This window comes from Pogona vitticeps, chromosome 14, assembly GCF_051106095.1.
Source record: "Pogona vitticeps strain Pit_001003342236 chromosome 14, PviZW2.1, whole genome shotgun sequence".
In the NCBI taxonomy this organism is placed as follows: domain Eukaryota; kingdom Metazoa; phylum Chordata; class Lepidosauria; order Squamata; family Agamidae; genus Pogona; species Pogona vitticeps.
The window spans coordinates 2,183,364-2,195,856 of record NC_135796.1 but is presented as its reverse complement, the minus strand read 5'-3'; the positions used below and the strand labels follow the sequence as shown (position 1 = coordinate 2,195,856).

Genomic DNA, 12,493 nt, shown 5'->3' with positions numbered 1-12,493 from the left:
TGCCGGAGAGAGAGGGGAAATGAAGGGCATAACAGAGAGCAAAGGATGCTCGCCGTCCTCTTGATTGGAGATCAAGAGGTCCTTCTGCAAGAATCTGTAGAGGAATGCTCATAAAGGGTTGACCACTCCCTTTTTCTGGAGGTATTCTGGGACCGGGCAGCTGGCCCAAGGCTTCACAGGTTGGCTTTTCTCCCAGGAGATCCAGTGGCGGGGGGGGGGGAATCGAACTGCCAACCTCTGGCTCTGCAGCCGGAGGCCTCAACCACTGAACACCATGGAGCGTAAAGCAGAATCATTTCCCCATAGGACTGGAGTCTCCTCTCTGTGTGTGGATGTGAGGAGGGTCAGCTAAGGCAAGATTTCTCCTCCAAAAGATAGGAACATTTGTGAAGAGTTTTGTTTAAAGACATTTATTTCAGCCTTTATTCTAGGATTTGTTTTCAGTAGATAAGGGATGGGACAAGGAGCGTTTCTGCAGAAAACGGCAGAGCCTTTACGGCGCCTTGAAGACTCAGCCATAGACCGATCATGCGAGGAAAGCATTAGAACATCTTCTGGGATCAGCCCAGAAATCAGATATTTTAGCAAGGGCAGAATGCTCCCTGGATTTTAGCAGTGTGTGGTTGTTATGATCGCTTCAGTGCCTTGAACTTCAGCGATGCACAATCTGTGACGTCCTGTCATGAGCGCGGAGGGTGTGGGCACTGTGACCCCCCAGATGCATCTCACGAAGCATCCTGCCGCAGTTCACGAAAGCTTAATTCCCTTCCCCCACACCCCCCCGCACTTTGCCTGGGTTTCCCCTTTACTCTTGGTATCGTCTGCATTTCTGAGGTTATTGATATTTCTTCCAGCAATCTTAATTCCAGCTTGGGATTCATCCATTCCAGCCTTTCGGATGATACTGCCTTAACAAGCTACAAACAAGGGCTGACTGGCAATTTCCTCCTCTCTCACGTTTGGTCCCCTTAGCTGCTGTAGTGCAACTTGGTTCCACACTGGCACCAACTTTTTTAAAAAATAAATGATTTAAAGAGGTGGTCAGTTTGAGGGGAACTGATATCCCAGTGAGTGCCTCTTTGCTTTCTCTCTTCCCCCCCCCCCCCCCCCGATTTCCAGCACGCTTGCAAGGCCCAGAGGCAACCGAGGCACACTGAAGAACAACTTATTTTCCTTCTTCTGACCCCGCTCATAATTACGGCTATATATTCAGCGTTTGTATAAGCAAGCAAACAGGCACACAATTTCCGTTCGCTGGAGACCGTTGCCGGAATTACTGGCTTTGCCTTTCTTTTGTATGTGTGTGTGTGGGGGGGAGGGGCTAGAAAGGAGCTCACCCTTAACTCTGTGAAATAATTGCACAAATAATTAATAATTAATGAGCTAATTAATGAAACCATCACTTTGAGCGAAGAAGCTGGGACACCCAGCTTCTGGTTTGCCTGCTCAGCCACGAAGCTGGATCGGCTCAAGCCGTTCCACCGTGGGCACCGATACAAAAGCATTTTGCTTACAAATGAGTAGAAGCCCCAGCAATTGGGGGGGGGGGAAGCATAGGACTGCAGAGAAGAAATTCAGAGCAAATTCGGGCTGCTGGCTAACTCAGTGGTTTAGGCTTCGGGCTGTAGAGCCAGACTTTGGGAGTTTGATTCCCCCCCCCGGGCCTCTTTGACAGGGCTGGATTTTATGACCCCCTTATTTGTTTTATTTAAAGGGCACCTTTTCCCCCAATCAGGGGACATTCCAGCTCTGCCGCTCTAAGGCTAAAATTAAAATTAAGGCTCATACGTCATGTAGTCAGTGGAAAATAGCATGAATCCGACCATCCCAAGAAAGCAGCATTTGGTATATTACCTGTCCATGTAAATCACCCCCTGAGGCAGGTTTCCCTGTTGCTTAAAAATTAACTATCTGGCAAGCCAGGGACACAAAGGTGTCCTTTCCGGAACAGGGGGGTCTGCTTTTCCTGCCATGTTTTTATTGCTGTCGGGGAAACCCACGGAGCAGCCTTTGCCCCCCTTGAGTCCCTCCCCACCCCACCACTCACTGTTCCAGACAGAGCCACGGCTGTGATTCCGTGGACTCTTTCCTCCCTCCGAGAGGACAGATTCTGTGGTTCCAAGATTCCATAGAACCTCAGGTTCTATGGCTGTTGGACGCGGGAAAGGGACACCCAACCCCCAGCTCCTGGCACAAGCTGGGCATGGTGGCATGGAAAGAGACTCCTCGGGAGAGGACGCTGGCGCCCCTGAGTTGGAACAGCTTTCGGTATTATGCTGGCGAATGAAAAAATAATGGGACCCTCTACCCACTACCCCATAACCATTCAGAATGGTTTTTATGTTCATGGCCCTCATTTCCCTGCTGGGCTGTGGGAGGCCATAGAAGGTCAATATCAGGAAAAACTTCTTAACTGTTAGAGCAGTACGACAGTGGGACCCATAGCCTCGGCAGACAGTGAGCGCTCCAACGCTGGAGGCCTCTTCCAGAGAAAACTGGACCACCTTCTGCCCGGATCAGCCTTGATGTGGAGTCCTGCCTTGAGCAGGGGGGTTGGACTGTATGGCCTCAGAGGCCCCTTCTGACTCCATCATTCTAGGATTCTGTGATCCAGCTTGTACTATAAAAGGGGTCGTGAGGAGAAGGAGCAGGATCACGTTAGCAGCTTCTCTAACTTCTTTTTGTTTTAATTGGGCAGAATTCAGGCTCCCAACGTTGCTGCACTGCCCCTTTTTATATTTATTTGCAAATATTTGTAACCCACTGACTTGCTGTCTTGAAAGTTGTATAAAATAATATTTTTTTAAAAAAATGCACTTAAGTGCGATCTGCAGAATTCAAATACTTCGTTGATCTCCGTCATATGGATGGGAGGTTGAGCTACGAAGGGGAGCCTTATACAAATAGTTACCTTTTTAATGTGTATAAAACCCGCAATGATGACACCCCCACAAGGAGCCTCTTGGCCCAGTGGCTAAATTGCAGTACTGTATAAGATTCTGCTCCCCGCCTGAGTTCAATTCATGGAGTGCTATGAGGTGATGTACACGTAGCAGACTTTACCTGGAGAGGATTCTTGGAACAGCCTTCCTCTTCTTGTGCTCTTAGATGATTCCACCTCCTTCCCTCTAGAGCCTGTACAGAATTTGCTGTTGAACCCTCGCCTCCCGTTGCCCAACAGCCATGCCGAGATAGTATAAAAAGCAGTTAAAGTTACACAGCCGAAAAGGAATATAATTCCTCCTTCTTAAAATCAGTAACCCATTGCAAACGGCATGTTAATCGGTTCCTTCTTTTTCAGTAACTAAGGTATAACTAGGTGACCTCATGTTTCAATCATAACGGTACTCCGTTCCTTCTTTGCAGCAACTAACTAAAGTTCCTTTACATTTTTAACCTAGGGTAACTTAGTTACACTTTAGTTACTGAAGGAATTGATTACCCTTGTTTGCAGGTGATTTACTGTTAAGCTCTGAGCGAAGAAAATGTCTGCAGGCCGCAAAGCTGTCTAATGTGCTTTTATTTCTGTTTGTCTTCTCAAAGATGGAGACCAGTCGCCATGGCAATTGGGATCAGGGCCCAGCTTCTCCCGTCGGATCCCAGCCGGTGTCTCCTCGAGGCAGCATCTCAGGTTTGGCCGCTCCGGGGTTATTCTCTCCTGTCGCCAACCCGTTCGGCTCTGACGGTCCGACCCGGTTCCAGCTGGAGGGATCCGGCCACGCCGTGTACGCCGGCGGGACCCGGCCGGACGCTCTCTTTGACCCTTTCCAAGGCCGGCTGCAGGCGGACGGCTCTCACCAGGCGGGGCCGGAGGAGCGGACGCTCGGGAGACCCAGCCAGCCGCTTTCCTTGGAGATCGGCAGAGCGCCGCCCGAGGGTTCAGGCGGGATGGGTGGTTTCCACAGCCCGACTTTGCGCTCTCCGGTAGAACTGCGCCCTTTGTCTCCTGCCTCGGGGAGTTCCTCCACTACGTTCTCCAGCATGTCTCCCTCCATGAAACTCAACCTGTCGCCTAGCAGGGGGGCCCTCCCGGAGCTTTGCACCCTGGAACCTGTGACCTCGGGCAGCCTGACCATGGTGGAACTGAAGGAATCCATCCCAAAAGCCGAATCCAGCGACCACATCTGCCTGAGCCGCTCTGCTTCCTCGAACCGACCCGTCTCTCTCCCCAAAGCCATCTCCAGCGAGTACATCTCCGGCGGGAGGGTGGCCCCGTCCAGAACATCCATGCTCTCCAAGGCCGAGTCGGAGGAACTGGTCTCCTATGCGCGGGTGAGGCATTGTCCCAAATCTCAGGACCTCAGCGGCAGCAGCCACAAAAACGCCAAAGAACGATTTCCGGCCACCCTCAGCAACTCCCAGACCAAGCAGGACAACGAATTTCGGTGAGGAAGGCTCAAGTAGGGGGTCGGGAGCAGCAGTCTGGGTCCGTCTTTGGGTTGGTGGGTGTGAAAACTGGACACGAGGAAGCCTGCATGGTGGAGCAGGGAGGGAAGGTAGAATCCACAGGTGTCCTTGGTCAGAGGTGGGATTGAATGAGTTGATTTTTCTGGAGAAGGGCAAAGGGAGAACCTGCTGTGGATTTTGGTCTGAACTTCGCAAGAACTCCCCAAGAGGCTGAAGCCGGCCGCCTATAAAGTTCAAACCAAAACCTGGAGCAGACCCACAATCTTGTGAAATTGGAGTCACTAGCCCCTGAATAGATGAAATGGGCTGGGGGGGGGCACATCTTCAAGCCACCCACCACGGACCTCCTGAGTCCCCAGGCATTTTAAATAACTTAGTGCAAGGGAGCGATTCTCATATCATGCGATCCAGAAATCCACTCCAGATTTTAGTCTGTGCTTTAAAGGACCGATCCGAAGTGCTAGACTAGGCACCTTGGACAGTGAATATAAAGTTTGGACTAAAACCCAAAGCAGACTCTCAGAGCCTCCACCAGAAAGCTGATATCCTCAGCCTTTCCTGGCATCATCCCCAATATTTGAGGTGACGTTATTTCCTTTGCATGATCTACGGGCAATTTACGTCCGGGAGTACCATGTGGTTTGAGGTTTTGCCTGGATTTCCCCCCCTTGAGCAGTGCATGAGCCCCCTGGGGAAGGTTAATGAGGTTTTAACTGGAGTGGCTCCAGATTTAAAGAGCTACACTTAGATACATGAATGACCACGGTTGCAAGGTTATGAGTACTTATTCCATTAAACTCAGTGTGATTTATTGGTTATCAAGGGTTGCCAGCACATTATACGTGCATGAGAGAGAGAGAATGTGCAGGATCTTAACAATACACTTGAGTGATTATTTTTAAGAGCTCATTGTTGTGCACCTTAGAGGAACTGCTGCAGTATAAGGAAGGTCATACTCTGTCCTCATTTGCAAACCACTGGTGTTTATGCCTGATGCTAATGCCTCCCTGTCTAGAACTGGTACATTGGTTGGATCATGTGTTCGTGTCCCTTCGGGATAACTATGTGTGCAGCAATAGTGCATCTGTGCAACATGGTTAGAGCAGTTTCATACAGCCTTGCCTCTCACGGTTGCATCTTACAGTGTTCTGGGATTTGTCATCTGGTGAGGTCCATCCAACATGCCCCGAAAGGTGGAAAAAGAAGGTGGACTAGATGTTGGGACTCCTTTGTTCATGTTGCACGGATCCTTTTCAAATGTTCACGGATGTCCCTCTGTTGTCTCATGTTTTTGGATTCTCTCCAACGCTTGGCTTTAGGCAGAAGTGCGGAATGGAAGTTGGAGGGTCTTGGTTTCATAGGGTTGGTGAATCCGCTCCAAGTTTCAGCCCAAACTTTACAGTCCCCATCCAAGGTGCTGAATCCTACCTATGGAAAAAGATTCAGCACCTTGGAGAGAGTTCCTGCAGAATATTTGGACCCAGAAGGGTTCTCTCAAGTCACCAGCCTCCCAGGTTTGATGGCTGGTATCTTCAGGCACACAGGGTTCCTTGAAAGAAGGAGGAGCAAGTGACCTCAGAAGCACCTTCTGAAAACCCAGAGAGCAGCTGCCAGTCAGAGCAGACCATATAAAGTTGAATGGACAATTGTCTCAACTGGTGGAAGGCTGCACCTAGAGGATATATTGATATACTGTATATTAATTTGCTGAATTATGCAGTTCAGGTAGCAAGGCCTCGGATATCACTTGTGATCTCAGGGAACTTTCTGAGGTGTTGAACCTATTTTGGGCGACGGGTCAGCACTACCTTAGACCATGCCTATAAGATGGACCTCACGATGAACAGCGCCCGTCCAGGAGGACGTTTGATCCCCTTGTGGAGTACGTCTTCCTCCACCCTTCCGATGGGTGCCAGGGCTCCCCGGCATGAATGCGAGCATTTGCACGTAATGTTTATAGAGTGCAGGAATCTTGCCTGTTTCGTCAAAGATGCTGGAAACTCCTGTGCATGCACACAGAGATATATTGTTGCAGAATCTGAATTTTGGCTAAAATTCTAGTAAGTCTAGCTGCACTTACTGAGGGGAATTAGTTTCCCCTCTCCCCAGAGCAGACTGCTCCTAATTGTCTCATCAACTGGCACTTACAGTCTCAGTAACTCAGAGACACTGGTAAGAGAAATACTACAAAAGGTTTCATTTACTCACAGTTCTGTACAAAAAGGATTGCTTACAACAGGCATCCACAAATTCACAACCTGCTTCCAGCGGGTGGGGGGGGGGAGGAGATCTGTCTATACGACCTGGTCCGGCTCAGACCACAGACCGGCACCGAGCCACAGACCGGGGGTTGACGACCTCTGCTTTGGAATCAGTGGCAGGGAAGATAGAATTGGTTGCTGCTGTTTGGGTGGATGGTCACCCCAGCCTAGAAAGGTGGCGATTCTAATCACAGCTGCTGGTCATGGGATTTCCCTTCTCCTGGACCAAGGGGGCTGCCAGACCCCACGGCCTGTGATGCTTTAGGTGCCAGGTTTTCCCGCATGGCTCAGGCATCCCTTCTTCCAGCCCTACCTCTGCAGCAAAGCTTCTGCCAGCCTCGGCTGCCAGCCGGCACATTTCTCTATGGAAACAGTTTAATTGTGCTAATGCTCCAGGATTAATCACTCTGGCCGCAACAGCAGACTTGTGATCTTGGGACATCTGACAGCCCTTGGTGGGTTTATCCTGCCAATACAGTGGTGCCTCGCTTAGAAAAAATCACTGCTAAGTGATTTCATCGCAAAGCGAAATAAAAAAGCCCATAGAAACACATTAAAACGCGATTAATGCGTTCCTATGGGCTTAAAACTCACCGTTGAGCGAAGATCCTCCATAGCGCCATCATTTTCAGTGCCGCTAAAGCGAGGAATCTGTCCCAAAAAACAGCGGGCGGCCATGTTTTTCCCCCGGCGGCCATTTTGAAACCGCCGATCAGCTGTGCGAAAATGGGGGCTTTGCGATGATCGCTTCCCTGCGATCATCGCAAAGCGAAAATACCCCATAGGGAACATCGCAAAGCAATCGCTTTTGAGATCACAAAAAGTCAGTCGCAAAGCGATTTCGTCGCTAAATGGAGCGATCGTTATGCAAGGCACCACTGTATATATCCCCCCCCCCAAAGAACCCAGCCAGGCAGGCTAATGATATTAATAGTCAACAGCCGTGCGCCAAGCACTCTATGCCTCTGGCCTGCAGCATTGGGGGAACCCTTCCAAGCCAGCCATTTGGCAAAGTGGAGAACTGTCTTGGGCGGCAGGTTCAAGCGGGTGGCAACAGCTGGGAGGGTTCCTCCTGAGCCAGGTTGCTCCTTATATTCCCCCTTCAAGTGGCCTGTTCTGCAGACTCCCTTGGCGAACCTGTTTTTACAGGTCTCAGCCTGTCCTTGGCCTCAGGCGGCAAAATCTCTTGGGCCAGGCCTTGCTTGCAACCGTCCTGCAGTGTAGGTTAAGAGAGCAGCTTGTCTAGCAAGAACTGGAATATTGCTTGGCCCACAAGCTCAGCTGCTGTGGTGCTGGAAAAAGTCTTTATAAGATGCCCCACCTCCTGTTTTTGTGTGTCATAGACCCCAATTGAAAAATCGAAAACTTCCTCCCAGAAAGGGCAGGGGGCAGAAGGGAGCAAAGCGGGGGATCCCCCCTTCTTTTCTTAAGGGAGGCAGGCTAAATAGGGTCACTTGAGATGCCATGTGGATGCAAAGATCACACCCAACAGCACACCAAACCTCTATGCAACCTTACGCCGCCCTGTTTAACCCCCTGCAGCCTGGTCCAATTGAGGCGTGCAACTAAGCCCTGCCTTACAAATTTTTAATGATAACCGTCGAACTTCTTGGCTCTCCTTTCGCAGAACGAAGAAATCCTTGCTCTTCCAACAGAGCCAGGAAGAGCAAGATGGTGTTGAAGAGGCTCCGGGTGGCTTCCCCCATTCCCCTACGCAAAAAGAATATTTTTACATATATGTCTAATGTTCAGTCCTCAAAGCAGCTTGCCTCAACCGCCTCTTAACTCCTGCCCTCCCTATTGGGGGGGGGCGATTTTGTACAGGATATTTTAATGTCAGGCTCAGCATGCTGGAAAAAAAATTAAATACTCTCTGGAAAGCTACCAGTTTGAAAGAAGCAAAGGCGCTCATCATCTGCGTGCTTCTTGTGCTATTGTAAAGACCCGGAATGTCATTTTTTTCAAAACCTCTTTGCCTGCCATTAGAGCACTTCCTTGTGTCTCTGTCTCTATTTTTGGACTTCTGTACCCAGAAATAATGTGCTTGAGGGACACTTGCCTGCTCTTGGCCATATTGGGAGTGCGGGAGCAGAGGAGCAGGGATCCAAAACCATTTGGTAAGACCAGGTGCAGAATGCGGCTGTCCCAGGAGATTTTGCTGCCTGAAGTTGACAGCCCTTTCCATGCCGGTTACCCAAGTGAGCTTGAAGGGTAAAGTAAACTGCCTTGAACCCTAATGCCAAGACTATTCATAACATGAAAACGCTTTGCCCAAATCTCCCCATATTTGGCACAGAGCAAGAACAGGCTTTCTGATACATCTGTGCTAAATTGGATGCCAATCCAAGGTCCAATTTGGTAGGTATAGTTTTTTGTTTGGGGCACCCTCTTTTTTGAGTTGACTGACGGAATGCTGAATCTTACTGTCAGCACAATATATGGGTGCCCTCCCGGGCACCGATAATAACACACGTTTCCTCGCTTAGGGCTTGCTAGGCAAGTCCCATGAGATCAGAGCCTGGACATAGTACTTTTTTTGGACTGCAACTCCCATCACCCAAAGCTAGGGGATTGTGGGACCTTGTAGACCGAAAAGGAGCCTTTCCAAGATCTGTGTGGGTCACAGCAATTTCCTCCAACATTTTTTTCTGCTGCCTTGTAGCCTCTACCTCTAGAGGCCATTGCCTCTCTCTGCCTAATGCTTGAGCCAGCCCCGGTTGGAAGTAGCGATTGTTCTCCTGGGCAAGATTTTCCTTTTTCCCAGGTTTCTGATCTGGGTGAGGATGTATAGCAGAGCGCTCTTCACTGCAGGTGTGTGATGCTATTGATGATAATAACATCCAGTTTAGGTATAATAACAAAATAATCCAAATACTTGTGAGCTTTCTTTATAAACATTAGGAACATATAAGGATATAAGTGTGTATTGCTATTGAACAGGAGATGAGAAATGTTTGTTTTTATCAATTTTGCATATCTTCAGCCGGAAACAAAGCCTGCGTGGCGCTGATGGGGGGGGGGCTCTTCTCTAGTCACCTGCATACTTCCGGATTTCTCAAATTCCCGACCTCTTGCTCTGCAGCCAGAAACTGAAACCACTGCTCTTGTCATAGACTGCTTTCAGTTGAAGAGGCCGCTTAAGAGAGGAAGCAGACAGACATCCTAGCTCAGAAAAGTGAGGGGTTGGGGGTTGAACCCATAAAATTCCCCAAGCCAACCCCCACCTTTTCCAAGATTTCATACATGTACAGACATTGTGTAATGTCTCATAGACACTGCAGAGGGAAGGGTTGGAAGCTGATGCACGCACTCACCCCACTGCTCTCTGCGTCCTGTATGTGGAAAATCAGCCAAAAACTAGGCGCCCAGTGAAGTGTCGGGGACAGAGTCAGACTGGTACTTACGAGGCTTGGGTTTGAATCTCTGCTCAGCCGTGGAAACTCACTGGATTTCATATGCAAATATCTTCATCTTCTACATAGAAAAACCCATTTTGGGGTGGGGTGGGGTTAAAAAAATCTATTCGGGAGGAAGCAAAGTGGAGAGCTTTCCCCATCCAAGATCCACAGGACCAGTATTTTCCGTGTTAAGAAAAGGAAAAGGAAAAATAGCTGTGTGTGATCTGTGTGCACAAGGAAAAACTCTTGCTCGAGCAGAATCTGTTGAAAATTACAAATAAGGTGAACTTTTGAATCCTTGAGAAATCTCCATCTAGTGATAAAGTCGGGTAGACTGGGGAAAGAAACAGAGTCTCTTCCGGACTCCCAAAAACCTAGCTAAATGCAGCGTCTGTTGTATTTGAAAGCAGACCATTGGCAAGGCCAAGCTGGAGGGAAGGTTTTTTTGCAGATCTGGTGCCCTCCCTTTCGATGAGGAGAGACCATCTAAGCCTCCCCGCTTCCTGCCATGGCCTTAGGAAGACCCTCCGGCTCTTTCTTTTTGGCTCAGAGCAGGGAAATGGGGAGCGCGAGGTGTTACCCCTATGACTGGTCCTTGATGCTGGTCTCCCTTCTGCCGCTTCTCAGCATCACGGTGGTCACCTGGAATGTCGGCACGGCCATGCCTCCCAGCGACGTGACGTCCCTCCTGCACCTCAACACGGGGGACTCCAACGACACGGACATGATCTCCATTGGGTAAGGAAGGGGGAACCGGGGAAGGACAGAAATCCCCCCCCTTTTTTTCTGTGTGTTTCTGAATCCCTACCCAGCGCAGTTTCCCACTGTGGATCTATGCACGGGTGCGCGGGTATGTCCTGGACATGAGGCTGGAGCAATATAGAGGGTGGCCTTTTATTTGAAAAGTGTTGTTTGTTTGTTGATTGATTGGTTTTTAATCTACCTTTCTCCTTAAAAGAGAACCGAGGTGGCTGACAACAATTAAAATAAAGCATTTCAGTTAGTAGCTCTGAGTAGACAATGACTAAAAGGATCAATTAATAGGATACCAACAAACATAAGCAACACCGAAACACTTGAAGTAATGTACCCCGATCCATTAAAAAAAACCCCACTCTGCAGCCATTCAGCCTGAAGAGAGAGGTCTTTGCCTGCTTGTGGAAGGACAGCACAGAGGGAGCCAGGATGGCTTCCAGTGGGAGGGAGTTCCACAGTTTAGGAGCAGCCACAGAGAAGGCCCTCTCCTGTGTCCCCATCAGACACACCTGAGAAGAGGGCAGGACTGAGAAAAAGGCCTCCCCAATGATTTTAACACCCAGCAGGCTTTGAGGTAGCTTGGATTCAAAGCCATTTAGGGCTTTCTAAGTTAGAACCAGCTCTTTGCATTGTGCCTGGAAATGGATCCTGTTTTGAAGGTATTGTTCATTTGATGTCACGATAAAGGGCCAAGCAGAGGGAGATGAAGGACCTTCATGTTGCCCATCATCCACTGTGAGCAGCACCTGGGCAGCAGGCACATGGGACTCCATGCTACAGTTTCCCCCATTCTGGATGCGACCTGCAGTAATTCCATTCAAATGACAAAACCCGGGCTTGGTTTTTTATTTGTACCTAAGTCTGCACCTGCAGCTTCGTGGAAAACTGGCGCCCCCTTGAGAGGATGATGTGTGTCCTCTTCTTTTCAGGGGGTGCGCCTGCTCCCACCTGTATTGGTCCCTGCTGGATGGGGATGATGGCAGTTGTAGTGTCTCTGATCCAGCCCTGCAACGGAGGGCAGGGGACCACATGGTGTGTTCTGGCTGGCGATGGTTGGGTTTTTTCTTTGCTTTGCAGGCTGCAGGAGGTGAACTCCATGATCAACAAGCGGCTGAAGGATGCCCTCTTCACGGATCAGTGGAGCGAGCTTTTCATGGAGGTGCTGAGCCCTTTCAATTTTGTCCTGGTGAGCATCACTGGGGGAGACCTGGCAGCAAGGTAAAGGTGGACAGACGACCAGAAGCCCTTTCACCGCTTGTCAGGAACGATCCTTTAAGTGAACTGACAGTGGTTTTGGCCTCTGGCTGTGGAACTGGAGGTTGAGACTTCGATTCCCCCACGGGGGCCTCCTTGACAGGGGCTGGACTGGATGACCCAGAGGGTCCCCTTCCAGCTTTGCAGTTCTAAGATTATTATTACTAATCGTGTAAGCCAAAGGGAATTTGTAGTGGACTTATGGGGGGGGGGTCTGGAGGAATGTTGATCATTCTCAGAGGCATCGCTGTTTCGAAAGCGCAAACACTGATGGGAGGATACGGGGCAGAAACAGAAAAGAAGCCGGCGTCTCAGTTAGAATTGGAACTCCCATAAGAGTTCAAAGATGTTCATTCCCTGCCCCTTAAAATAAGACTTTGCATCTCTGCAGGTTGGGAATTAGTTTTGTCCAGTGAC

At 49.5% G+C, this 12,493-nt stretch overlaps 1 protein-coding gene across 1 annotated transcript in view; it reads left to right on the top strand.

Annotated features, from left to right (window-relative positions):
• INPP5J (inositol polyphosphate-5-phosphatase J) overlaps positions 1-12,493 on the top strand; it is a 29,284-nt gene that overhangs the window by 2,043 nt on the left and 14,748 nt on the right. Inside the window, exons 2-4 of the mRNA XM_072983287.2 lie at positions 3,544-4,385; positions 10,694-10,804; positions 11,900-12,008. Of these exons, the coding sequence (XP_072839388.2) occupies positions 3,544-4,385; positions 10,694-10,804; positions 11,900-12,008 (1,062 nt within the window). The remainder of the gene's footprint in view (positions 1-3,543; positions 4,386-10,693; positions 10,805-11,899; positions 12,009-12,493) is intronic.